The sequence below is a fragment of the Rana temporaria genome, chromosome 10 (assembly GCF_905171775.1).
Source record: "Rana temporaria chromosome 10, aRanTem1.1, whole genome shotgun sequence".
Taxonomy (NCBI): Eukaryota; Metazoa; Chordata; class Amphibia; order Anura; family Ranidae; genus Rana; species Rana temporaria.
In genome coordinates, this window is record NC_053498.1 from 100,602,627 (window position 1) to 100,626,149 (window position 23,523).

At 42.1% G+C, this 23,523-nt stretch overlaps 1 protein-coding gene across 9 annotated transcripts in view; it reads right to left on the reverse strand.

Annotated features, from left to right (window-relative positions):
* LOC120915384 (cyclin-dependent kinase 11B) overlaps window positions 1-23,523 on the reverse strand; it is a 97,332-nt gene that overhangs the window by 68,197 nt on the left and 5,612 nt on the right. For 2 of the 9 annotated variants that reach the window (XM_040325826.1, XM_040325830.1), the window contains exons 2-7: window positions 23,083-23,140; window positions 15,365-15,487; window positions 12,249-12,364; window positions 11,581-11,714; window positions 8,981-9,119; window positions 5,956-6,069 (exon numbers count right to left, since the gene is read on the reverse strand). In XM_040325826.1, the coding sequence (XP_040181760.1) occupies window positions 5,956-6,069; window positions 8,981-9,119; window positions 11,581-11,714; window positions 12,249-12,364; window positions 15,365-15,487; window positions 23,083-23,106 (650 nt within the window). In that variant the 5' untranslated portion in view covers window positions 23,107-23,140. Of the gene's footprint in view, window positions 1-5,955; window positions 6,070-8,980; window positions 9,120-11,580; window positions 11,715-12,248; window positions 12,365-13,088; window positions 13,169-15,364; window positions 15,488-23,082; window positions 23,141-23,523 lie in introns of those variants that run through there. The other 7 variants (XM_040325829.1, XM_040325835.1, XM_040325834.1 and 4 more) reach the window with 6 other exon arrangements.

Below are 23,523 nucleotides of genomic sequence, written 5' to 3' on the forward strand. Positions count from 1 at the left end.
GAACCCATACATCCAAATTCCTAGCCACACAGGTGGATGCTACAGCTGGACCCAAAGACAAAGGTGAAGCATCCCAGGCCTTACGCAGCAAAGAATCGGCCTTCCTATCCATTCGCTCTTTCAGGACCCCCGAGTCTTCAAAGGACAGGACTGACTTCTTAGAAACCTGTGACATAGGGGCATCTAGCTTAGGACATTTAAAGAAAGTCTCTTAAATATCCAGATTAAAAAGAAAATCTTCTTTTGTGACCTTTAGATTGGAACATTCTTCTTTCAGGTTCTTTCCATTCTGAAAGCTTCATATCTTTAAGTGACTGGTGAACCAGGAAAGTCCTCGACTTCCACCCCTGAAGCCCCCTATACATTCTATCCTGCACAGATTGGATTTGCTGTGGCATCTCAATCTGCTCAGAGGCATAAATTGATTTTAAAAGTTCATCAATATCCTCTGCTGGAAAAAGAAACTTAGGGTTATCCGCCTCCCCCACTGATGCGGAATCCCCATCAGATGAGGAGCTCGGGTTCTCCCCTTCTTCCAGATCTGAGGTATAGTGTGAATCACTGATCTCGGACCGAGGAGGGGGACTAACTGAAGCTAAGGGTTCTTGAGTCCTGGGACCAGAGGAAGAAGATCCCAGACCTGCTGGCCTGTCATTGAAAGACCGGAAGGAGGCTACCACCTCCTTCATAGAAGACATTAACTCTTTAAAAAAAAAAGAAGAGGTAGTCTCTGAACTAGCCCTAGATGGAATACAATCTTCACAAAAAAGCCTTTTATATCCATCAGGCAGCCTGGCTCTACAGTTTCCGCAATTCTTTTTCATCTGTCTATCCTAGAAAAGAACAGAAACAAGAGCCATAAGAAAAGAAGGCCCATACCAAAAAAAGGTCCCCTGCTGCATAATCACAGATAAGGGCTTACCTTGGGGGTAGTATGGGAACCGGAGGCTGCCGTTGGTTCCATCCGAGCGGGAGCTCCCTCCTCGGGCCTATCCTCAAGCTCCATTGGTAAATGGCGATCGGCCGGGGAAAAAAGGCTGCTGTCCCAGGCAGCATGTCCTCAGTGTACTGTGTCGTGTTCCTTATGAACACGGCGCAGGAAAATGCATCACATGACTTCCGGTTTCGGCGCCATCTTGCCGAGTCACCGGAAGTCCTCCGACGCCATTTTGGTACACCTCGGTGAAGCCGAGGACGACAAGGCTTCCACCAGCTGAGCTGGGGAAAAACCTGAAGGAAGTTGCCATTACCTCTACAGGTAATATAATCCAATAGTGCAGAAAATATACGAAAATGTATAATTAGTCCAAATAAACAATATGTGTATAAAGTCCACAAATTATATGTATCAATGAAGTTGAAGATATAGAACCTCCACCGAAGTTTCAGTGTGTAGATACGGAAAAAACACACCACACCACCGTGCAAACAATCCGCTTACCAGAACAAAATGGCAATTGCACTTCCAGCAACCAATAAGCAATTTATTGTGTGGTACTTACAGACAGGTAAAAAAGGCATCAAAGAATATAAAAATCTGCGGCTCATAGCGTGCTTGTGTCGGTCAGCCTTACATGTTTCTTCCTAAAAGGATATCTTCAGAGGCATTTATTGGTTTTATCAAACGGGCTTCACTATTGTAGTTTCCTCTTTTATGACCACTTATCTGCTGATGAACGCAATGTATGCTTTTGGACCTTCATGACATTCGAGATGTTATTTCATCATTGATGCTGCCTGCGGTTAACCGTTTTCACCTGTACACTCTGCTGGAAGTGCGATTGCCATTGACCTGCACGTTATTTGATTACATGCCCATAACGTTTTTGTTCTGGTAAGCGGATTGTTTGCACGGTGGTGTGGTGTGTTTTTTCCGTATCTACACACTGAAACGTCGGTGGAGGTTCTATATCTTCAACTTCATTGATGAACATATAATTTGTGGACTTTATACACATATTGTTTATTTGGACTAATTTTCCATTTTCATTTATTTTGAGCGCTGCACTATTGGATTATATTGTTATTGCTTGCTTATCTACAAACTGTGCTAGCCGCTTTTCTATTTACTTTTAAGTTAGCGCAGATATTTGTTCCCCCTTTTTTTTTTACCTCTACAGGTAAGCAAGTACCTCCAACAGGGAACCCTTCTGGCTGAAAAAAAAAAAACAGGGACTGAACACACCCAGGACTTGGCCACAACCAGTACTGGATGTTGCCAGAGCAGGGGGGCTGCCAACCAGTTACCAGATCTAGAAAAAACAAAAACCATGTCGGTGCTCCTGGAGGGTCTGGAAACACAACAACTGAGGGTCAGAGGAAAGGGAGGGGAGGTTTCCTGTAGAGGACGGAGCCAATCATCTCTTAAGTAGCTTCCCTGGAAGGTGAGGGGGGAAAAGGCTTCTTATTCTGTGGCTTATTCCTTTGAGAAAAAGGGAACCGTTTACTCTTCTCAGAGGAACGTGCTAGGACCTCCACCAAGTAGGAACCAAATAAGAGCTTGCCTTCAAAGGGAATGCCGCAGAGCTTGTTCTTGGAGAGAAGGTCCCCCTCCCAAGACTTATGCCAGATCGCTCGCCTGGCTGAATTAATGAGAGCAGAAGACCTAGCTGCAGCTTTCACAGAGGCTTGCTGCAGCTGCATTAGCAAAGAAGGCTACTGACTTGGCAATGAGTGGGAGGGACTCCCTAATTTCCTCTTTGGGGGTGTTGGATGAAAGAAGATCATCCAGATGCTGAACCCATAACATCCAAATTTCTAGCCACACAGGTGGATGGTACAGCTGGACCCAAGGATAAAGCTGAAGCATCCCAGGCCTTACGCAGCAAAGAGTCAGCCTTCCTGTCCATTAAATCTTTAAGGACCCCTGAGTCTTCAATGGACAGGTCTGATTTTTTAGAAACCTGTGACATAGGGGCATCTAGCTTAGGATATTTAAAGAAAGTCTCTTCAAATTCAGATTGAAAAGGAAATCTTTTGTGCCCTTTAGACTGGAACAACCTCCTTTCAGGTTCTTTCCATTCTGAAAGAATCATATCTTTAAGTGACTGGTGAACAGAAAAAGTCCTAGATTTCCACTCTTGAAGACCGCTATGCATTCTATCCTGCACAGATTGGATTTTCTGTGGCATCTCAATCTGTTCCGAGGCATAAATTTATTTTAAAAGTTCATCAATATCCTCATGAGAAATGTAGTTTAATTATGGTTTGGACGAGAGAGAGAGAGAGAGAGAGAGAGAGAGAGAGAGAGAGAGAGAGAGAGAGAGAGAGAGAGAGAGAGAGAGAGAGAGAGAGAGAGAGAGAGAGAGAGAGAGACCGCTATGCATTCTATCCTGCACAGATTGGATTTTCTGTGGCATCTCAATCTGTTCCGAGGCATAAATTTATTTTAAAAGTTCATCAATATCCTCATGAGAAATGTAGTTTAATTATGGTTTGGACGAGAGAGAGAGAGAGAGAGAGAGAGAGAGAGAGAGAGAGAGAGAGAGAGAGAGAGAGAGAGAGAGAGAGAGAGAGAGAGAGAGAGAGAGAGAGAGAGAGAGAGAGAGAGAGAGAGAGAGAGAGAGAGAGAGAGAGAGAGAGAGAGAGAGAGAGAGAGAGAGAGTATGATGCAATCACTGTTCTAACAAATCCTCCCTTGCAGAATACATGATGCATGTTTTTAAATTAGAGAGCTGACTTCCTGAAAATTCAATTAGACTTTTCTCTTCAATGGTAAGGAATTTCACAAATGTGATAACTGTTTAGTGTTTTGTGGGGGGGTGTACTAATTGGGGATTTTTTTTTTCCAATCCCGAGAGTTCTTCTTTAAGTTTTAAACCGTATATAGCATAAACATAAGAATGCTAGTCCATTTACAGAGAATGTATAGGTATACATTAACACCATATTAATAAGAGGTCAAACAACACATGGCTATAACATAAAGGCCCCTATGGCATGGGAAAGTGAACATAAAATCTGTATAGAAAATTAACTCAGACCACTAGTCATGTTATGTTGGATATCACAATAAGTTTAACGTAAATACATAGTGATGCTACAATTAAAAGAAAAAAACAATAGCAATTTATGTCAAAGCAGCAAAAATAAAAAAAGCCCAGGAGAAAAACAGATAGAAGAAAGCAAAATAGAAAAGGAAGTCAGGGAAAGAAGGAAGAAAAAAAAAAGGGGGGGAGGGAGGGGTAATGGGAAATGTAGGGAAAAGAAGGGAGGGGGGAAGCCACCTACTCATGGGAAGCATTGTCCATTGTATCTGCTGCAAAAACTGGATGCGTACCACACGGTCCACATAATGTATGGGATTCAGTCTTATTAGCTTCCCAGGCTATCATACGTTCTAGGGCAGGGGTCCTCAAACTACGGCCCGCGGGCCACATGCGGCCTGCGGAGGACTTTAAACCGGCCCACCCGACCCTGACAGGCAATGCCGGTTACACAGCGATCCCGCTGTGTCAGGAGATCACAGCGTTAACAGTTCGGGCGCTCTGTGATAAATGTCCCGCCCTCCTCCTCCTAGAAGACTAGCTTGTGTGATAGAGCCAGCGTGCTGTCTGTCACACAAGCTGGTCTAGGAGGAGGAGGGCGGGACAGTTATCATAGCGCGCCAGAACTGTAACAGTGTGTGAGCATCGTGACAGAGCCGGACCGTTACACAGCACAGCACAGTAAGGAGAAAGGCTGTTAGGGAGAGGGGGGAGCTGATGATTTTGTAATGATAATGGTGAGGGGGGCTGATTTTGTAATGATGATGATGGTGGGGGGGGGGGGTCTGATGATGGTGAGGGGGGCTGATGGTGGGGCTGATGATTTTGTAATGATGGTGAGGGGAGCTGATGATTTTGTAATGATAATGGTGAGGGGGGCTGATTTTGTAATGATGATGATGGTGGGGGAGGGGGTCTGATGATGGTGAGGGGGGCTGATGGTGATGGTGGGGCTGATGATTTTGTAATGATGGTGAGGGGGGCTGATGATTTTGTGATGATGGTGAGGGGGGCTGATGGTGAATTAATGATGGTGGGGGGGGCTGATGATGATGATAATGCTGATGTAATGATGATTGGGGGGCTTGCAATGATCTTAATCGGCCTGCAATTAATGATTGTGAGGGGGGGTTGCAATGAGGGGCTAACAATGATGATGGCAAGGGGGGGGCTTGCAATGAGGGGATTTTTTTTTTTTATATAGTCCGGCCCTCTAACGGTCTGAGGGACAGTGAACCGGCCCCCTGTTTAAAAAGTTTGAGGACCCCTGTTCTAGGGTGTACAATCTTGTCCACATCACAAGCCCAATCAGCTAAAGAGGGAGTTGCCAGTTGGCGCCAAAATCTAGCAATAACATAGCGGGCAGCCATAAGAAAATTACGAATTAAGCTTTTCTTGATTTGTTTACAAGAGCCCGGCAACATGGAAATTATGGATACGCGAGGTTTGTTAGGGAGTTTATCCCAACAAGTTTGTCATATAGGTGTGGTGTAGCGAACATGTGCCCCATATGTGCGTCATGGTGTCGGGGGCCTGTAAACATCTCCAACACGTATCTGGTACGGTAGTATCAATTGTATGCAGGACAGTAGGGCAGCGACACCACCTAGACACAATTTGGTAATTTCCGTTCTTGGGCATGAGATGATAGAGACAGCTTAAAGGAAGGCGTCAGTGCTTTGCCCCATTCCATATCATCAGGGGATACATTTAGCTCCTGTTCCCATTTCAACAGGAATGGTTGTGGATCTGGATAAAATGCCTGTAATAAAATCTGGCAAATCTAGGATAGCGAGTGTTTATCTCTTATATGTTGTGACGTAAAAAAAAAACACTGACCTTTAGAAAGAGAATAAATGCTTGTTGCACATATGTTTATTTCAGAATCTTTAAAGTGTAACTGCACTTTTAAAGCAATTTCACTTACTAAAAGTATACCATCCGCCCCACCTCCACATCATATACACACCTGTCCACGTTCCGCTGAGCCCTTGGCTGGGTAGCCTCCTCATCGCTGCACAACCTATTCTCATATTCTTCTCCACTGAGTCCCGCACATACACGCTGCAATTTCTTTTTAATCCTATGGAGAGTTCGGAGTACAAATAGGACTAAATTGTTGCTGTCTACACCATGTACTGGTGAAGCATGGATTTTGTTATGCCACAAATAATGCAAGTACAATTATGATCCTACTTGGTCTGAATGGGTAAAGGACAACTGCCCTTCTTTAAAAAAAAAAAAAGAAATCCGCAATGATCCTAGCACACTTAATAAATCAGTAAAATAAATTATATATTTATTCCCCACACAAAACAAAGATTATGCCGTGGTCTACTTAAATTAACCTTGTTGCCAATTTCAACCAAAAATGGTTGCTACTTACATCATCACTAACTGACCATTTGGCTCCTGTGTAAGAACACGGTCCCAACATTCAATTCCCTGGAGGAAATTCAGTCAATCAGTTAACATGTGGACGGGAACAGATACAAAGAGAGGTGTATCGCTCTCTGTGATGTATAGAATTGAGCGTGTGTGCTGCTAAATATCTTCAACATATCTACCAATCGGCTAACAGGTAGGCAGAAATAACAGGAGTGGGTGGGAGCAAGTCTCCTTGGGTAGACTAAATTGTGGGCCTTGTAGTGCACAGAATAGTACTTCCTTTTAATTGAACGGTCATTTTGTATTTTTGTAATCAGCTATTTTGGTTGATTCTAGCAACAGAGTAAGGCTAGGTAGACCATAGCAAAATCTTGGTTTAGGTCACAAAAAACAGTATAGTTTTTACATAACTAGCATCCCCTTGTAATGCTATTACTTCTCTTCTGGTGCCTGAGAGATCCCACCGCTGGACAGTTATGTGAACATCCAAAAAATGACCCCGCCAGAACAAAACAGGCAATTTTTTTTTTTCATTCCAGCGACCAGCTATTTTTCCCACAGTTGGGCTTTAAAGTGGAACTTCACTCTCCCAATCAACATTTATTAATCCTCATGCTGCTAGCATTAGTAAATAGATAAGAAAAATATCATATTTACTTGTTTTAAACCTTCTCCTGCATGCATTAATGACCTGAAGGCAGATGAATTCCAGGAAGTAAATGCTACATAAATCATTTGCCCTGATTTCTCAACAAAATAAAGTATAGACATGGAAGGATGGATGATAGGGAAAAAATTGTTGAATATTAAAAATGTATTAAATTGCGCTTTTGGTTTGAGGTGCTCAGATGCAGTGAAGAACAGCTTTAACTATTCCTTGTGGTTTTGGCACAGAAAATTTAGGATTTATTATATGTGGTGTGTGCTTATATGTTGAGCTACGGGTACGTGCTTATGAAATATTCTTAGTTTAAACTGCTCTGTTTCTGAAACATTATAGGAGGCAAATTCTACCACCAAATGTCTTCAAATATTGCAGGATTTGTCAAGGATTTAGATCTTGACATCCTACAGCAGTCACATACCAGCTCTTTATATTGAACTTGGGTTTGATGCTTGGGAATGCTGGCAGGATGCTACTGCTACTATATATTCAATTTTTCCCTCTATAGAAAGGAGGCACACAAATTAAATTTTATATATATATATATATATATATATATATATATATATATATATATATATATATATATATATATATATATATATATATATATATAATTAGTGCCATGGCAGGCCATAAAGTTAGAAGAAGCAATTTATTAAATTCAATGATTTTACACAAAAATGTTCAAGGTGCAGCAAGATCTTTAACCAATTAAGCTCCGCAGTCATTTTCACATCTGATAATGATTTGATGCTATATTTGTTAGAGGTATAGATAATAAAAGATAATTTTATTCTGCAATTTGTTTTGTTTCTTTTAGGTACAAAGGATGGTGAAGTAATTTACAATATAAATAAAGGCATTTTTACATGGGTTTCCCAATGTTTTCCCTACAATTCAACGTTTTTTTTCCCTTTAATTTTGCCCCGACATACACTTTAACTACATGCCGACCAGCCGCCGCAGTTCTACGGCGGCAGGTTGGCTACCCTGCGCGAGAACACGTAGTATAACGCCACCTCGCGAAGCGGCTACTTGGGGTGCGCTCGCTCCCGACTCCCGCGCGCGCGTGCCCGGCGATCACCGCCGGGCGATCGCTCGTTACAGAGCGGGGACCGGGAGCTGTGTGTGTAAACGCACAGCTCCTGGTCCTGTCAGGGGAGAAATGCCTGACCGTCTGTTCATACAATGTATGAACAGTGATCAGTCATTTCCCCTAGCGAGTCCCCCCCCCCCCCCCCATACAGTCAGAACACACCCAGGGAACATACTTAACCCCTTCCCTGCCAGCGGCATTTTTATAGTAATCAATGCATTTTTATAGCACCGATCACTATAAAAATGCCAATGGTCCCAAAAATGTGTCAAAGGTGTCTGCCATAATGTCGCAGTACCAAAGAAAATAAAAAAAATGCTGATCGCCGCCATTACTAGTAAAAAAAAAAAAAAAAAAAAAAAAGAAGAAGAATAAAAGTGCCATTAAACTACCCCCTATTTTGTAAACGCTATAACTTTTGTGCAAACCAATCAATAAACGCTTATTGCGATTTTTTTTTTTTTTTTTTTAGAAAAATATGTAGAAGAATACGTATCGGCCTAAACGGAGGAAAACATTTTTTTTCTATATTTTTGGGGGATATTTATCATGGTAAAAAAAAAAAATTTTTTCAAAGTTGTCGCTCTATTTTTGTTTATAGCGCAAAAACTAAAAACCGCAGACGTGATCAAATACCACCAAAAGAAAGCTCTATTTGTGGGGAAAAAAGGACGCCAATTTTGTTTGGGAGCCACGTCGCACGACTGCGCAATTGTCAGTTAAAGCGATGCAGTGCCGAATCGCAAAAAGTGCTCTGGTCTTTGACCAGCAATTTGGTCCGGGGCTTAAGTGGTTAATATCATTCGATTTGCCCATAAAGCTGCCCAGCCAAGTCTCCCTCACCTTTCTCTTCTGGAATGCTCTCTGGCCAACTCTCTCCTCTTCTGTCTCTCGCGCTCACGGCGTACTTTATCTTGTTCCTCTCGGTGTCTTTTTCTCCTCTCGTGCTCTCTGTCCTTTTCCTTCACCCGAACATATTTACCTGTCCAATGACCAAAGACATAACTGCATCAGTTTCTTAATTATGCCAGCATGTACATGTTCATCTCCTACAAATAGATTTCCTGCCAAAACAGGCTTCGGCCTATGATCAATAAATTACTTTTTACTGCTTTAAAGCTTGTTAACTTCTTTGGCCATCACATAGTTTACAACAAATATATACTATTAAGCTTTAATGTGTTTTGGAGTGCCCCTGTGTTCCCATAATTTCCTCACTTGTCACCAGGACACAAAGTGAGCTGAAAACTTCCTCTCTGGGGACCTAGACAGTAATAAAACCCTTCAAATAGAGAGGTAACTAGCCTAGAAAGTCAATCCAAACAAAAAAAAAAAAAGAAAAACGAAACTATAAAACAAGGAGAAAAATCACAAAGAAAAACACCCGACTCCAAAACAATGATTAGTATAGCAATATATAAAAAGCTTCATGTGTCCTCAATTGAAAAAAAATACACCAAAAAAAAAGATGCATTAAAAAAGTACCTGTATACAGACCAGTGTGCCATAAAAAATAAAATAAAAAAAAGCTCAACCCATGATTAAAATAAAATACAAAACGGCACATATACACAATAATGGACATTAATACACATAAGACACTTAGGAATAAAAATATTCAAACCATGATTAGAATATAGTAATATCTTATTAACGCAAAGCTTTAATCTGGACCAATGAAGCTTAGATGACAAAGTAAACTAGGGTGAAAGCCAAATACAAATCTATGTAAAGCACATAAAAAATAGAAAAATAAAACAATAAAACAAACAGCGCAACTGACACACACAGTTTAATCATGAAGGAACCAATGCCATATTATTTGACCGCCTACACATGATGTACAAGTGAAACTCGAAAAATTTGAATATCGTGCAATAGTTCATTTATTTCACTAATGCAACTTAAAAAGTGAAACTAATATATGAGATAGACTCATTACATGCAAAGCAAGATAGTTCAAGCCGTGATTTATCATAATTGTGATGATTATGGCTTACAGCTCATGAAAACCCCAAATCCACAATCTCAGAAAATTAGAATATTGTGAAAAGGTGCGATATTCTAGGCTCAAAGTGTCTTACACTAATCAGCTAATTAAGCAATAACACCTGCAAAGGTTTCCTAAGCCTTTAAATGGCCTCTCAGTTTGGTTCAGTAGAAATCACAATCATGGGAAAGACTGCTGACCCAACAGTTGTGCAAAAAAACATCATTGACACCCTCCATAAGGAGGGAAAGCCTCAAAAGGTAATTGCAAAAGAAGTTGGATGTTCCCAAAGTGCTGTATCAAAGCACATTAATAGAAAGAGATGTGGAAGAAAAAAGGTGCAGCAGGGATGACCGCAGCTTGGAGAAGACTGTCAGGAAAAGGCCATTTAAAAGTGTTGGGGACTTTCACAGGGAGTGGACTGAGGCTGGAGTCAGTGCATCAAGAGCCACCACACACAGATCCCGATGCTTGATTGCGGTTTATTATTTTCATTCCCATGATGAGAGTGTCACCGTACTGTATATGTTTATGACACTACCAGGCCTACAATATAAGCGTAGAACAGTATTCCTTATATAGATTATATTTCTGTACGCTTTCATTGGATGCTACATCATGCGCATTTGTTGGTTTTTGTGGTTTACAGGACAAACATATCAATATACATCATGTGTGGGCGGTCAAATAATATGGCATTGGTTCCTTCATGATTAAACTGTGTGTGTCAGTTGAGCCGTTTTTATGTTTTTTTTATGGTCCTTACATAAATTTCCATCCGGCTTTCACCCTGCGAGATACTGTATATGCAAGAAGACATCAGCTCAAGATTCTATAAATGTCGCTCCACATTACTGCTCAATAGTAGAAAAATATCCAGGACATACGACCAAGGAATGAGCGCCAGTAGACAGACAGTGACATGTTTTTGTTTTCACAAGAAGAGTTTTTTTTCCCCCCATTCAATTGAGTGACCACACTATACAGACTGAAAGCAATTTGTTCTTTCACATTTTGAGAACTATTTGCCTTTTTTTTTTTATTAGATTTATACAACACACAGTGGTTCTTCCCAGAAGATGAGGCATATGGTATTCTATTTTAATCATAGTTTGGGTTTGTTGTGGGGCACAGTCATCTGAACAAAAATATGTATAGCTGAAACCTGTTTTTAGTTTTGGATACAATCGTTTGAAAACCCCTGTAAAGTTTATTATGGTCTGTATCCTCATTAGGTAGGCTCAGCTTCTATTTATCCTGATGACTCTGGCACAGAGATTGATGGTAGATGCAACATTTTGGAGCGATCACAAGTAAAAATAAAATTTTGCAGGGGTTTCAATCCTTCCTTACTCCATCCATAGCAAAACGTTTGGATGTACATACACAAGTATAGTACATGAAACTCCACCACACTCCAGAAAAGCAGTAAGATATTAAAACTACAATGTACCTCCAGCTCCTTCAGCAGAGTGGCTGCGATGTCGGCGCTTCTCTTTTCTCTTCTCATCTTTTCTGTGGTGGGATTTTTCTTTCCGGGAAACTTGTTGTGGTGGTTTAATAGCGAGTGAATCATCCTCCTCGCCTCTGGAAGAATTTAATATATTAAAAGAATTACCCTTTTTTGACAATTCCTCTACAACAGCATATGACCAAGAGATTACTTAACAACTGGGTCAGGAAATAAAGAGTTTAAAAGGCACCATTCTTTTCTAATATTATATAGAAACAGAGTTACCTGGAGCTGATGACATCACTGGCATTTCCTCCAGCAGCAGGTGGGGTTTATTCATCCAGGACTGAGCAGTGGTACTTCGAGGCAAGCCTGTTTGATTACGTGCCCCTGGAGGGGCCTGTAAACAACAAGCTGGGCTCACAAAAAGTGGGCAGAATGACATGACTGTCATTTTACCTTTAAAAATTGTCAGTGCTGGACCAAGGAGGAAGTCAGAGACAGCAATGGTAGGTAGAATGCCAGTATGCGTTTTCTTTACTAGGCGATCAATGCATAAAAAAGACGTGCATAGAAGGGATAAACAGCTTTTAACGTCATGAAGTTAGTACTAATTTGTGTTAAGCCCGGGGTTCATAAATCAACAGAGAATGGCACAGAACACATACCTGTCTTCCATTGAGTCCTCTCGTTTGTAAGGTGAATTTCGAATAGTGATCTCCATTTTTTGATCTCTCAGCTCTCCTTCCTCCAAGGAATCTCTCTTGGAATCTCGATCATCTGCCTACCAATGAAAAATTAGAAAGGAATTTTAGGGACATCTATATGTATAAATAGAGCTTTCTTCACAAACGACAAAGAGATCAAAACTATGCTATAGTTAAAAAAATGATTTCCACTAAGCACACATCTCCATGCTTGAGACTCGTAAACATATAAATATATATAGTCACTTTCACCCTTTGCTGTTATTTTTCATGGACCTGGAACTGCGTCTTTATACTTCACATGCCCTGACAAAGTCAGAAACAAAAGTACTATTTGTGCTCTTCTAATTAGGGTACAATAATCTTCTGAGTACCCTTTTATCAGAATAAACACACATGTTCTATTAAGAAAACAAAAATAATTAAGAAGGTCTGTTTTTTTTATATGGGGGGGGGGGGGGCTCTTTTTCCATATAGCAGAAAGACACTTTTAGGCGGAGATGAAATTGTATTTAAAAATCAGTTTTCAAAGCTTGTATCCTGGCCTAGGACAGACTACTCCCAATTCCTGCACTCTTGGTTTATTAGTAGAATGCCCTATTTATTTTTAAGTTCCAGTGTACTTATTTAAAACTCATCCAGCTGTGGGTCCTAGCTGTAAACATAAGTTCTGCTCAGTCCACAACTGCTTCTAAGACCCACAGCCAAATGGAGACTGGATTAAAGCCCAATTGAACCCTAGACCAAAACTCTTCCAACAGCTTCCCCATACAGTAAAATGGTAAAAGAGCAGAGTCTTACTGTTCATATAGGTCAGGCATCACTGAATGGCAGACCGCGGACTGGATTCAGATCAAGTGACAGACCCACTCAGTCCAGATCTGGAAAGGGAAAGGGGAGTTGATGTAAAGGGGGCTAGAACCCTGCTGTGAATTAGGGGGAGGGGGGGTGTAATGTAAAGAGGAAATGCAATGTAAAGGGGCACTGAGAACAATGCTGTGAAGGTGGAATGTGATGTAAAGAGGGGCTGAATAAAATGCTGTGAAGAGATGACTGATGTAAGGGGTGGGGGTTGTGATGTAAAGAGGAATATTGATGTGAAGAGGGACTGTGAGATGGGGGGGACTGAGGAAACTGATGTAAGAAGGTGACTGTAAACTGAAGGATCTGAGCCATCGCACAAATATTTGATTTGGAGCTATGCTGGAAGAAAATTTTAGTGACAGGACCTCTTTGAATTCAATATTTCTGATATTGATGGTACAGCAACCCACAGCCTTAGTAAAATGTATCCTGCTTTAATGCAGCACCCTCAGGCAGCTGCTCTTTGCCTGTAAGCTGTGGCCCTCTCTGCTGCAGTCCAATTTGCCTCCTGTGAGCAAAAACTGCAGCCCTCTACATAGCAAAGCTTACCCTTCCCGCTGAGTGAAGGACATCCCTCATTGTGGGGAGTGATGAAAGGGTCCAGCTCTGTCATGTGAGAGTGAAGGACAGTTTTCACCATAGCTGTGGGCTGCTGTACCATCTAAATAAAGTTTAATAAACGGTAAGACTGTACTGCATGTAAGCTGCAGCCCTCTCTGCTGTGAGCTCAGAGCCCACCACTCGGCAAGGAGCATGAGCTTTGCTGAGTGGGGACAGCATGATGGAGGACAGGTTTTTAGTATGATTGTGGGCTGCTTTACATCTACTGTAGATGAACGATAAGACTGCTCACTTATCATTATACCATACAAGGAAGTTATGGGAGGAGTTTTAGTCCAGGTTTTAACTGGGCTTATGGTTAGTACTGGAAACAATTCAGCACGATGGATTGCTTACAAGTTTAAATCAGTATTTTTTGCTAGAAAATTACTTATAACCCCCAAATATTATATATTTTTTTAGCAGAGACCCTACTAGGGCAGTGATGGCAAACCTTGGCACCACAGATGTTTTGGAACTACATTTCCCATGATGCTCATCTACACTGCAGAGCGCATGAGCATCATGGGAAATGTAGTTGCAAAACATCTGGAGTGCCAAGGTTCACCATCACTGCCCTGGGGGGGGGGGGGAAGGCGACCGTTGCAATTTTTTATGTCACGGTATTTGCACAGCGGTTTTTCATATGCAATTTCTTTGGAAAATATAAATTTTAATGAATTAAAAACACTATACTCTCAAAAGATGATGTTGTGCCGAGTAAATGTATACTCAACATGTTGCACTTTAAAATCTCCACAGGTGGCAAACACCTTTACAGGTTAACTGTTTACAGTTACAGAGGAGGTCTAGTGCTAGCATTATTACTCTTTTTCTAACGTTCCTGGCCATACCTCACGTGTGGTGTGAACACCGTTTGCATATACGTGCGCAACTTATGCATCGTTCACTTCCGCGCGCAAGCAGGGAGGGATAGGGTGCTTTCATTTTTACACTGTCCCTTTAATTTTTTTAATCACTTTTTTTTTCTCTCTATTACAAGGAGTGTAAACATACCTTGTAATAGAAATAAGGATGGCAGGTCCTCTTTATAAGGAGATCTGGGATCAATAAGACCCCATATCTCTTCTTTACCTTAAAAAGCAAATACAAATAAAGTTAACTTCCATCCTGGACTGGAAGTGGCCTCATAACTTCGCTCCAGTCCTCCAAAGCCATAGAGGCGATCAACTCTTTGATCACCTCTGTGACCAGCCGGCAGCAAAGTCGGGTTGTTTATTGGGAGAGCCGGAAACGGTAAGCCCGAGAAGATACCGGTGAGCAGCGGAAGGGAGGGGCATCCCCTCCTGCCGCTTCTGAAAGCTTTTCAGTGGTTCATGAGCTGATTGGAATACTTTCAAAAGAAAGCCAGCCGCCGGCTGAGATAAACAATTATGGCCGGATTATGGCCGATATCTTCAGCAATAATCCCAGTAAACCATTTGCAACCCACAACGTATATATACGTTTTGCGGTCAGCAAGTGCTTAAATCTAGTCTTATTGTACATGAGCTATATGGCTTGTGAAGCCTGCCCAGCCCTGATAGAACAGCTGTTGCCATGCTCTGACATCTATTAGATGTGTTTATTGAAGCACAGGGCAAAAGGCTTACATTTCTATGTTTAGAATCTCCTTTCTCTTCTTGTTCTTTCCGCCTCTTTTTTTCTTGCAAAATCTCATCCAGTGTTTTTACCTTCCAGGTGTCTTTTTCATCCCCCATTTGGAGTAGATCAATCTGTAAAACAAAATAATGCAGTTAGCTTTTGCTCTGAACATTAAGGAACAACGTCACTAAAACTGAATTTATTTTTTGTAGGAAATCCGTCATGGAGGGAAAAATAAGTTACCATAATTCACCTCTTCTGATAATGCTAGTTATCTGGCTGCCACTTGTTCTATACTTCAAACCATTTACCCAGTCCAAAACTAGGAATTCTGACTTTTCTTAAACTTTTCAGATCTGTCCACTCGTTTCACATAAATGACTAAAACGAGGTCTAGCAAACGTAGTCCCACATGAACCATACTCCCAACTAATCATTGTCCTGATACTACTTAGTTAACTGGTGTGAGGGAAATAAATAGCAATGCAGTGCAGGCAATTCCAGATTTCTATCAAGGCTATCAGGGGTGGCCCCTGGCGGCTCATCCCACTGAAAAATTGTGGCGATCACCACTAACTACAAAGGGCAGCCTCCATTTATTCTATGACGGGATTCCTTTAATAAGGCTATTGCAACTTTTCTCTAGCAGCACTGTTACTATGTGGACACTAGATGGTGCCAGAAAGTATCATTTTATAGAGGATGATACATTTAGTTACAATATACTGTATTTCTGATTGTTTGAGTTGGAATAATTTATAGAATATAAACGTCACATCATTACCATGTGTTAATCAATCCCGTTGCATTCAGCTTTACAATTGACTTTTGGGGCTTGTTCAAACTAACGGTTTGAGGGCGGTAAAGCCTTGCTTTTATTGCCCCCCAAACGCTAAACCCTTTAACTGCAGAGGCGTTCACATGTTGTGGCCATAATGCTTTGCCATGCTGCAGGAATTATACTTCCTGTCGCTTTTTAGTAGGTGTAGCACCCGCTGAACGCAACCCATTCAAGTGAAGGGGGCTCTCTGTAAGGGTCCCGCAACCAATGCATGCTAGTGCAGGGATCAAGGGGATACAACACCCCCTGTCAAATGCTCCCTAAAGAGCGATCCAAATGCTAAAGGACGAGCCCTTAAGGCAGCTGGAGGAAACTTCAAAGCAAAGAAAGTATTATTTTACTTAAAGAGTAGTGGATGCTTGGATGCTTCCAGGCTAGAAAGTGTGTGTGCAAGGCGGAGTGGGGAGGACCACTTGGTCTGTTTTCTGCTGCCACCATTCTTTGTGTTCCCATTGGAAGATTTGCCCTCTATTCCTTTTCTGGTGACAAACCAAATTTAGGATTTTCTATTACAGGAAACAGAGAGGATGAATCTCCTTAACCGAAAGCAATAAGAACCTGAAAGGTGTTCTAATCCTTCTCCACTCTCCTAAAAATTGCCTTTTGTTATACTTTAAAATATTGTAGCTTACCAATCCTTATATGGGGTAGCTGCATTCGTTTTCTTATTTATTTATTTTTTTACTGACCTGGCCAGTCTCAATCACGGTTCAAAAAGTCAACCGACTCTGAAGCTGCCCCATACAGCACAGCTTGCAAACAATTTTTGTAATAGAAGTCAATGCAAGTTTCTCTAAAGATGCCGCAAATGGCACAGGAACCTTTCTCTAAGTCAGAGCAACTTGAATCGCTCCGATTAGAACGGTTCCATTGCACTGAATGGTCGCCTCAGTGTGAACCGAGCCTTAGGGTGTCTTCCATTTTGAATAGAGGAGACATGGAGACACCCTTGGACAGCGTTATTATAGGTCTGGGGAGAGTTAAAATAATAGATTTCGATGGATTTAACTAACAAATTCAAGTGTAACTCCAGCTAACACTTTTTAGACAGTTACAAGTTTTGTTCTTTTGGGATGAAAGTTTTACATAAATGAATAAACGCTGATCATTGTAAGCGACCCTGTCAGCGTTAAATGGTTTGTCTAAACCCAAATTTTGAAAAGATTATTTAATTGAAGTAGGTTGAAAAATAACAGTAGGACCACCAGGAGAAAACGGAAAAGCCTAAAAAAGCAAAACTAAGCCGTCACCACATCCAAGGACTGGTGAGCTGCAATATTGGTTTGGGGTTAAATTATGCTTTAAAGTGGTTATCAAGGCTCAAGGTTTTGAACCTTAAAAAGGAGAAGCATATCCAAAGCAATTTTGGCTGTATTTTTATGGATCACAGTTCGTTCTGCACTCGTGACCCATTTTTAGCAAACAGCAGGCTAAAGAAATCACTAAGCATGTCCAGGCTCGGGAAAGACTTTACTGCCTGGACTGGCAGCTGGTTCAGCAATCCAGTAAGCCTGAGCCAGCTGCTCTTGCCCCTCCACAGCTCAGTGAGCGCTGGAGGGGCAGGGCAGATCAGAAAGATGGTGACCGACAGTTACGGCTCTCTGCTCAGAGTGAAAACTGAGTTTGATCACTCAGTTCTCAGGGGTAGAGCCAGCAGGGCACAGATACAGCTGGGATCAGTGCTGCAGCATGTAGGGGAATATGATTTTTTTCTTTTTATAAATTCCCATTCTTCTCATGCATTCTGTGCATGAAGGCAAAAACTTTCCGGATGACTTCACGCAAAAAGATGGCGTTGCGGGACTGAGCAGTAGACAAGATCACAGCAAGTCAATGCTGAATCTGCTGGGCGGGTAAGCACCTTAACTGTGCAGGACCCGGTGTTCTATCAGTATTGGTCCCCTCATCAGATAGTGCCTGGGTTGAACTGTGCATGCGCAATTGGAGATCACGGAAATCTCAGAGACCTAACATCTGTTCCGTCAGCTGTTCTTGGAGCATGCGCAGTTGACAGACCACTCGCTCCCGATGCTTATCCACGACGCTCGCTGTATCAGATGGGAGACCCATCTCAATAGAACAGCGCTGGTCGCGCTCACAGCAATTCAGCAAGGTGGCAGGGGGTTTTTAAAAAGGGACGGCTGTATTATTGAGCAGTGATTTTTTACAGGTTGGACATCTCGATAGAACATCGCTGGCCGCGCTCACAGCAATACAGCAAGGGGCAGGTGTATTATTGAGCGGCATTTTAACCATCCGTCCCTTGCTGTATTGCTGTGAGCGCAGTCAGCGCTGCTCTATCGAAATGGGTCCCACCGTCAATAAGCATCGGGAGCGAGCGTCGTAACTGTGCATGCTCCAACTACAGCTGATGGAACAGAGGTTCAGTCTCAGATTTCCGTGATCTCGGACTGCGCATGTGCAGTTCAACCCGGGCACTATTTGATAGGAGACCCAGAATGATAAGACACCAGAACCAGGTAAGCAAGGGTTAAAACATTTAAGTCAATCACAGCCAGTGAGGACAGAGCGGGGGGGTGTCTTAAGGACACATAGAGCAGGCTCGGGAATGAGCTTGCATGAGTGCCCTCATAGCAAGTGACTTGCACAAAGCAGGGGAGTATTACACGCTTGTTATTTTAAAAAAAATTGCCGTCATGGTAAAGCGCTGTGTATGGTAAATACAAGGTACTGAAGATTGGTGCTGGTTTGCAGGTGCCTGTAATTTTAAGGCTTGACATGTTTTATATTTGTTTTCTATATGCGCCCTAAAACTAATGTTGGTTTATTTTTTTACTGAAATTATTTCATAAACCTTTGCGCTAATGTTGTATTAGAACTACCACAGTTTTATTTTCCAGACAGTCTGCCTGAAAAAAGATGCAATGTTTTGGGGAATTTAGGTAATCTTCTGGCCCCAAATTATGTTATAAATATGTGCAAAAAGTACGCTCTGGGAGTGAAGTAGTTAAACCCCTTTTTCTGATGAAAAAGCAGACTAAGTGCTCAGAAACATGTTGAGATAAGGACCCATTCACATCTAGCATTGGATGAATGCATGTTTTTAATGTGTTATGCATGAGGGTAGCCCATTCACTTATATGGGCTGCCCTACACATATCAAAGACGTTCTTGCAACTTTGCGTGCATCAAGCTTCACGTGTCTGACTGCGTTTGGGGTGTCATTAAGGCCCCATTCACTTTGGTCTGTTCCACAAATGCACACATAAACCTGTGTTTTTGGAATGCTCACAATGCGCTCTAATTCTTAATCCATCAATTTTTAATGGCATCCCAAACATGGTCAGCCGATGTGTGTTTTTATGCGCTACAAAGGCGCCAAATTGTGTGGTATTAAAAGTGTGAAGCTCTACGGGTGTAGGAGCTTCATTGGTGCATTTGTCTTGTATATGGCAGCCTACTCAAGGGAATGGTCTGCCCAAAACATGACATACAAAAACATTCCAGCACCCTACGCCATAGATGAGTGGTGCCCAAGAAATATTGTAACTGTGTAGTGCATTGCTCATGTTTTTTTTTTTTTGCACATTCCTGGAAAACACTGGTTTGAATGGGGCCTACAGTGTATAAACCAGACTGATAGTATCTGATCCCCTCTGTATACACAGCAGCCCTGCAAAATATTGACACTTTGGGCCCAATTTGGACATTTTCACTTAGGGGTTTGTACTCACTTTTGTTGCCAGAGGTTTAGACATTAATGGCTGTGTGTGGAGTTATTTTGAGGGGACAGAAAACTTACACTGTTATACAAGCTGCACACTCACTACTTTACACTGTAGCAAAGTGTCATTTCTTCAGTGTTGTCACATGAAAAGATATAATAAAATATTTACAAAAAAGTGAGGGGTGTACCCACTTTTGTGAGATATTGTACATGATACAGATACTCCTAGAAGCGCAGCCCTTTTGTCTTTCTTGTACATTGATGTCTGAGGCTCCAGCCTGTCATTTACACACCAGAGGGCCGAGGGAGAGGGTGGAGTCCGGACTGTCACATGTGCAGCACACAGGAAAGCCCTAGCTTGGTGTGTCCTGTGCAGCACCCCGTCCCTTAGGCAGACATACGAGCCGGACTCTGGCCGCCCCAATATCTCTGGTCACTGCTACAGGCAGTCCAATCCCCGATGTGTCTATGTGGATCTGCCTATATGGTGTTTATCTTGTGCCCATCTTAAGAACGGTCAGTGCCAATTAGGCCCAGTCTGTGCCTACCTAGCACCCTCTTCCTGGTTTGTTTGAGAGACAAAACATTTTCTTTGAGGACAGACAGAAATCCCATTCATGTGTTTTTAATGCGCTCTGTGACCCCTTTGGGGGGATATTCCTATCACTTCCTGTTTCAACACTCAAATAGACAGCAAGTGAATAAATCTCTTCCAAATTAAGGTCACTTGAAGCAATACAAGGTTTACCAAGGTGTAAGCAGTTGTTACTCAATTCAATGCCAAAAAGATCAAAAATCTGCAAAATGTTTATTTCTAATATGGCAGAAAAGTACAACCTCTGTCAAGCTTTTATGTTCTCTCACTTTCTACCAGGAGTAAGAAGTGATAAGGGAACTGATAAAACACATCTCTAATAGAGTGGGGAAGTGGTAGAACGTCTGGCAAGGTCATTGTGGCCATCCAATATTTTGTGTTCAGGGGACAACTATACATGTGTATGTAAATGGGGGTGCAGGAAGGGCAGGAGGGAAATTATTCTTAATAGGGTCACAAACTGATAAAACCTGTGGAAATCATCAACGCTCTTTAAATAAGAAATACAAATTGGCTGAATTTAACCACTTAAAGCGGAGGTTCACCCATACATAACCATTTTTCCCCTTAGATGGATGCTCGTTTTGTCTAGGGGAATCGGCTAGATGTTTTAAAATATGATACGTACTTACCGTTTACGAGATGCATCTTCTCCGCCGCTTCCGGGTATGGGCTGCGGGACTGGGCGTTCCTATTTTGATTTACAGTCTTCCGAGAGGCTTCCGACGGTCGCATCCATCGCGTCACGATTTTCCGAAAGAAGCCGAACGTCGGTGCGCAGTATAGAGCCGCACCGACGTTCGGCTTCTTTCGGCTACTAGTGACGCGATGGATGCGACCGTCGGAAGCCTCTCGGAAGACTGTCAATCAAGAAGGAACGCCCGCTCCCGAAGACCCATACCCGGAAGCGACGGAGAAGATGCATCTCAAAAACGGTAAGTACGGCTCATATTTTAAAACAACTAGCCAATTCCACTAGACCAAACGAGCATCCATCTAAGGGGAAAAGAGAAAAAAAAAAACTTAATTGGGTGAACTCCCGCTTTAAGCCCCAGACCTTTAGGCAGCTAAATGCCCAGGTCATGTTTTGCGATTCGGCAATGCGTCACTTTAACAGACAATTGCGCGGTCGTGCGACGTGGCTCCCAAACAAAATTGACGTCCTTTTTTTCCCACAAATAGAGTTTTCTTTTGGTGGTATTTGATCACCTCTGCGGTTTTAATTTTTTGCGCTATAAACAAAAATAGAGCGACAATTTTGAAAAAAATTCAATATTTTTTACTTTTTGCTATACTAAATATCCCCCAAAAACATATATAAAAAATAATTTTTTCCTCAGTTTAGGCCGATACGTATTCTTCTACCTATTTTTGGTTAAAAAAAAAAAATCGCAATAAGCGTTTATCGATTGGTTTGCGCAAAATTTATAGCGTTTACAAAATAGGGGATAGTTTTTTTATTTTTTTTACTACTAATGGCAGCGATCAGCGATTTTTTTCGTGACTGCGACATTATGGCAGACACTTCGGACAATTTTGACACATTTTTGGGACCATTGTCATTTTCACAGCAAAAAATGCATTTAAATTGCATTGTTTATTGTGAAAATGACAGTTGCAGTTTGGGAGTTAACCACAGGGGGCGCTGGAGGAGCTATGCTTCACCTAGTGTGTGTTTACAACTGTAGGGGGGTGTGGCTGTAGGTCTGACGTCATCGATCGAGTCTCCCTATAAAAGGGATGACACGATCGATGCAGCCGCCACAGTGAAGCACGGGGAAGCCGTGTTTACATACGGCTCTCCCCGTTCTTCAGCTCCGTGGAGCGATCACGAGGGGGCGGCTAGAAACGAATAGCCGCGCCCTCATCCCGGATCGCTCCCGACGATTTCTGACCGCCGCATGTAGCGGGGGGGGGGGGGGGGGGGGTTTTCCCCGATCGGACCCTCGACCCGTGGAAAGGCAAGGACGTACATGTACGCCCATATGCCTGTACGTGCCATTCTGTGGACGTACATATACATGCGGCGGTCGTTAAGCGGTTAAAGTGGTTCTAAAACCTAAACACTTTTTACCTTAATGCATTCCCTGCATTAAGGTAAAAAAACATCTAGGCAACAGTATCACCCCCCATTACACTTACCCGAGTCCTCAACTGATCCAGCCCTGAGCACATCTGTAGCAGCGCTCGCTCTCTAGGGGGACATGAGAAGAGGAGGGAGGGGGCTGCCCTGTGCAATGTAATTGCACAGAGCAGGTAAGTATATCGTATTAAAAAAAAAAAAAAAAAAAGCTTTACAATCCTTTTAACCTGCATATAGTTCCGGAAACATGGTCAAACACCTGCATACATTCTTGAAGTTTATGTCTAGTCACGGGATGGATTAGAACTTGTTGGAGATTACTGCTATCTGGCACTCCTTTCAAAATTTTTCCTCTTTTTCTGTTACTGTGACAAGTGTTTCACCAGACAGAAAATGACAAGTGAGGGAAAAATCTGCACTGAGAAATAAAAAGCCGAAAAAGACTCCAGCCTTCCCCTGCTTTAATGATTTAAAAATATATATATTTCTATGCGTTGCTGTTTTAGATGTTTGTCTCACCTCCAGCCCGGTAAAACTTGTCATTGTAGTGAGGGTCTCTTCACAGCTCTATCCAAAACTAACAGATAAAAAAAATAAAATATGTTGTCTGTAGTGGAAATACACTTCCAAATTTATTATAAACTCACATGAAATGAGAGACTGGCAGAGCAGCAAGCAGCTTTACAGCAAAGTTGTTCTCCCATTTCACCATAAACTACATAGGATGAGCCTTCAGTCTGCTCAGAGGAGCTCCCACTACCTTATACAAACTAATGCTTTGTTCACACAGGGAGTTTTTTTTTCCCTTTAACCCAGCGGGCTAAATGAAAAAAAAAAAAACAGACAGATCGCTCTAACACAAGCGATATTAGTACAGCGATCTCCCCCCACTGAGTTATTATGTTCCAATTGGGACAGCATGCGCAGGGATGTACAGAACGCCTGTGCATCCCCATGCAG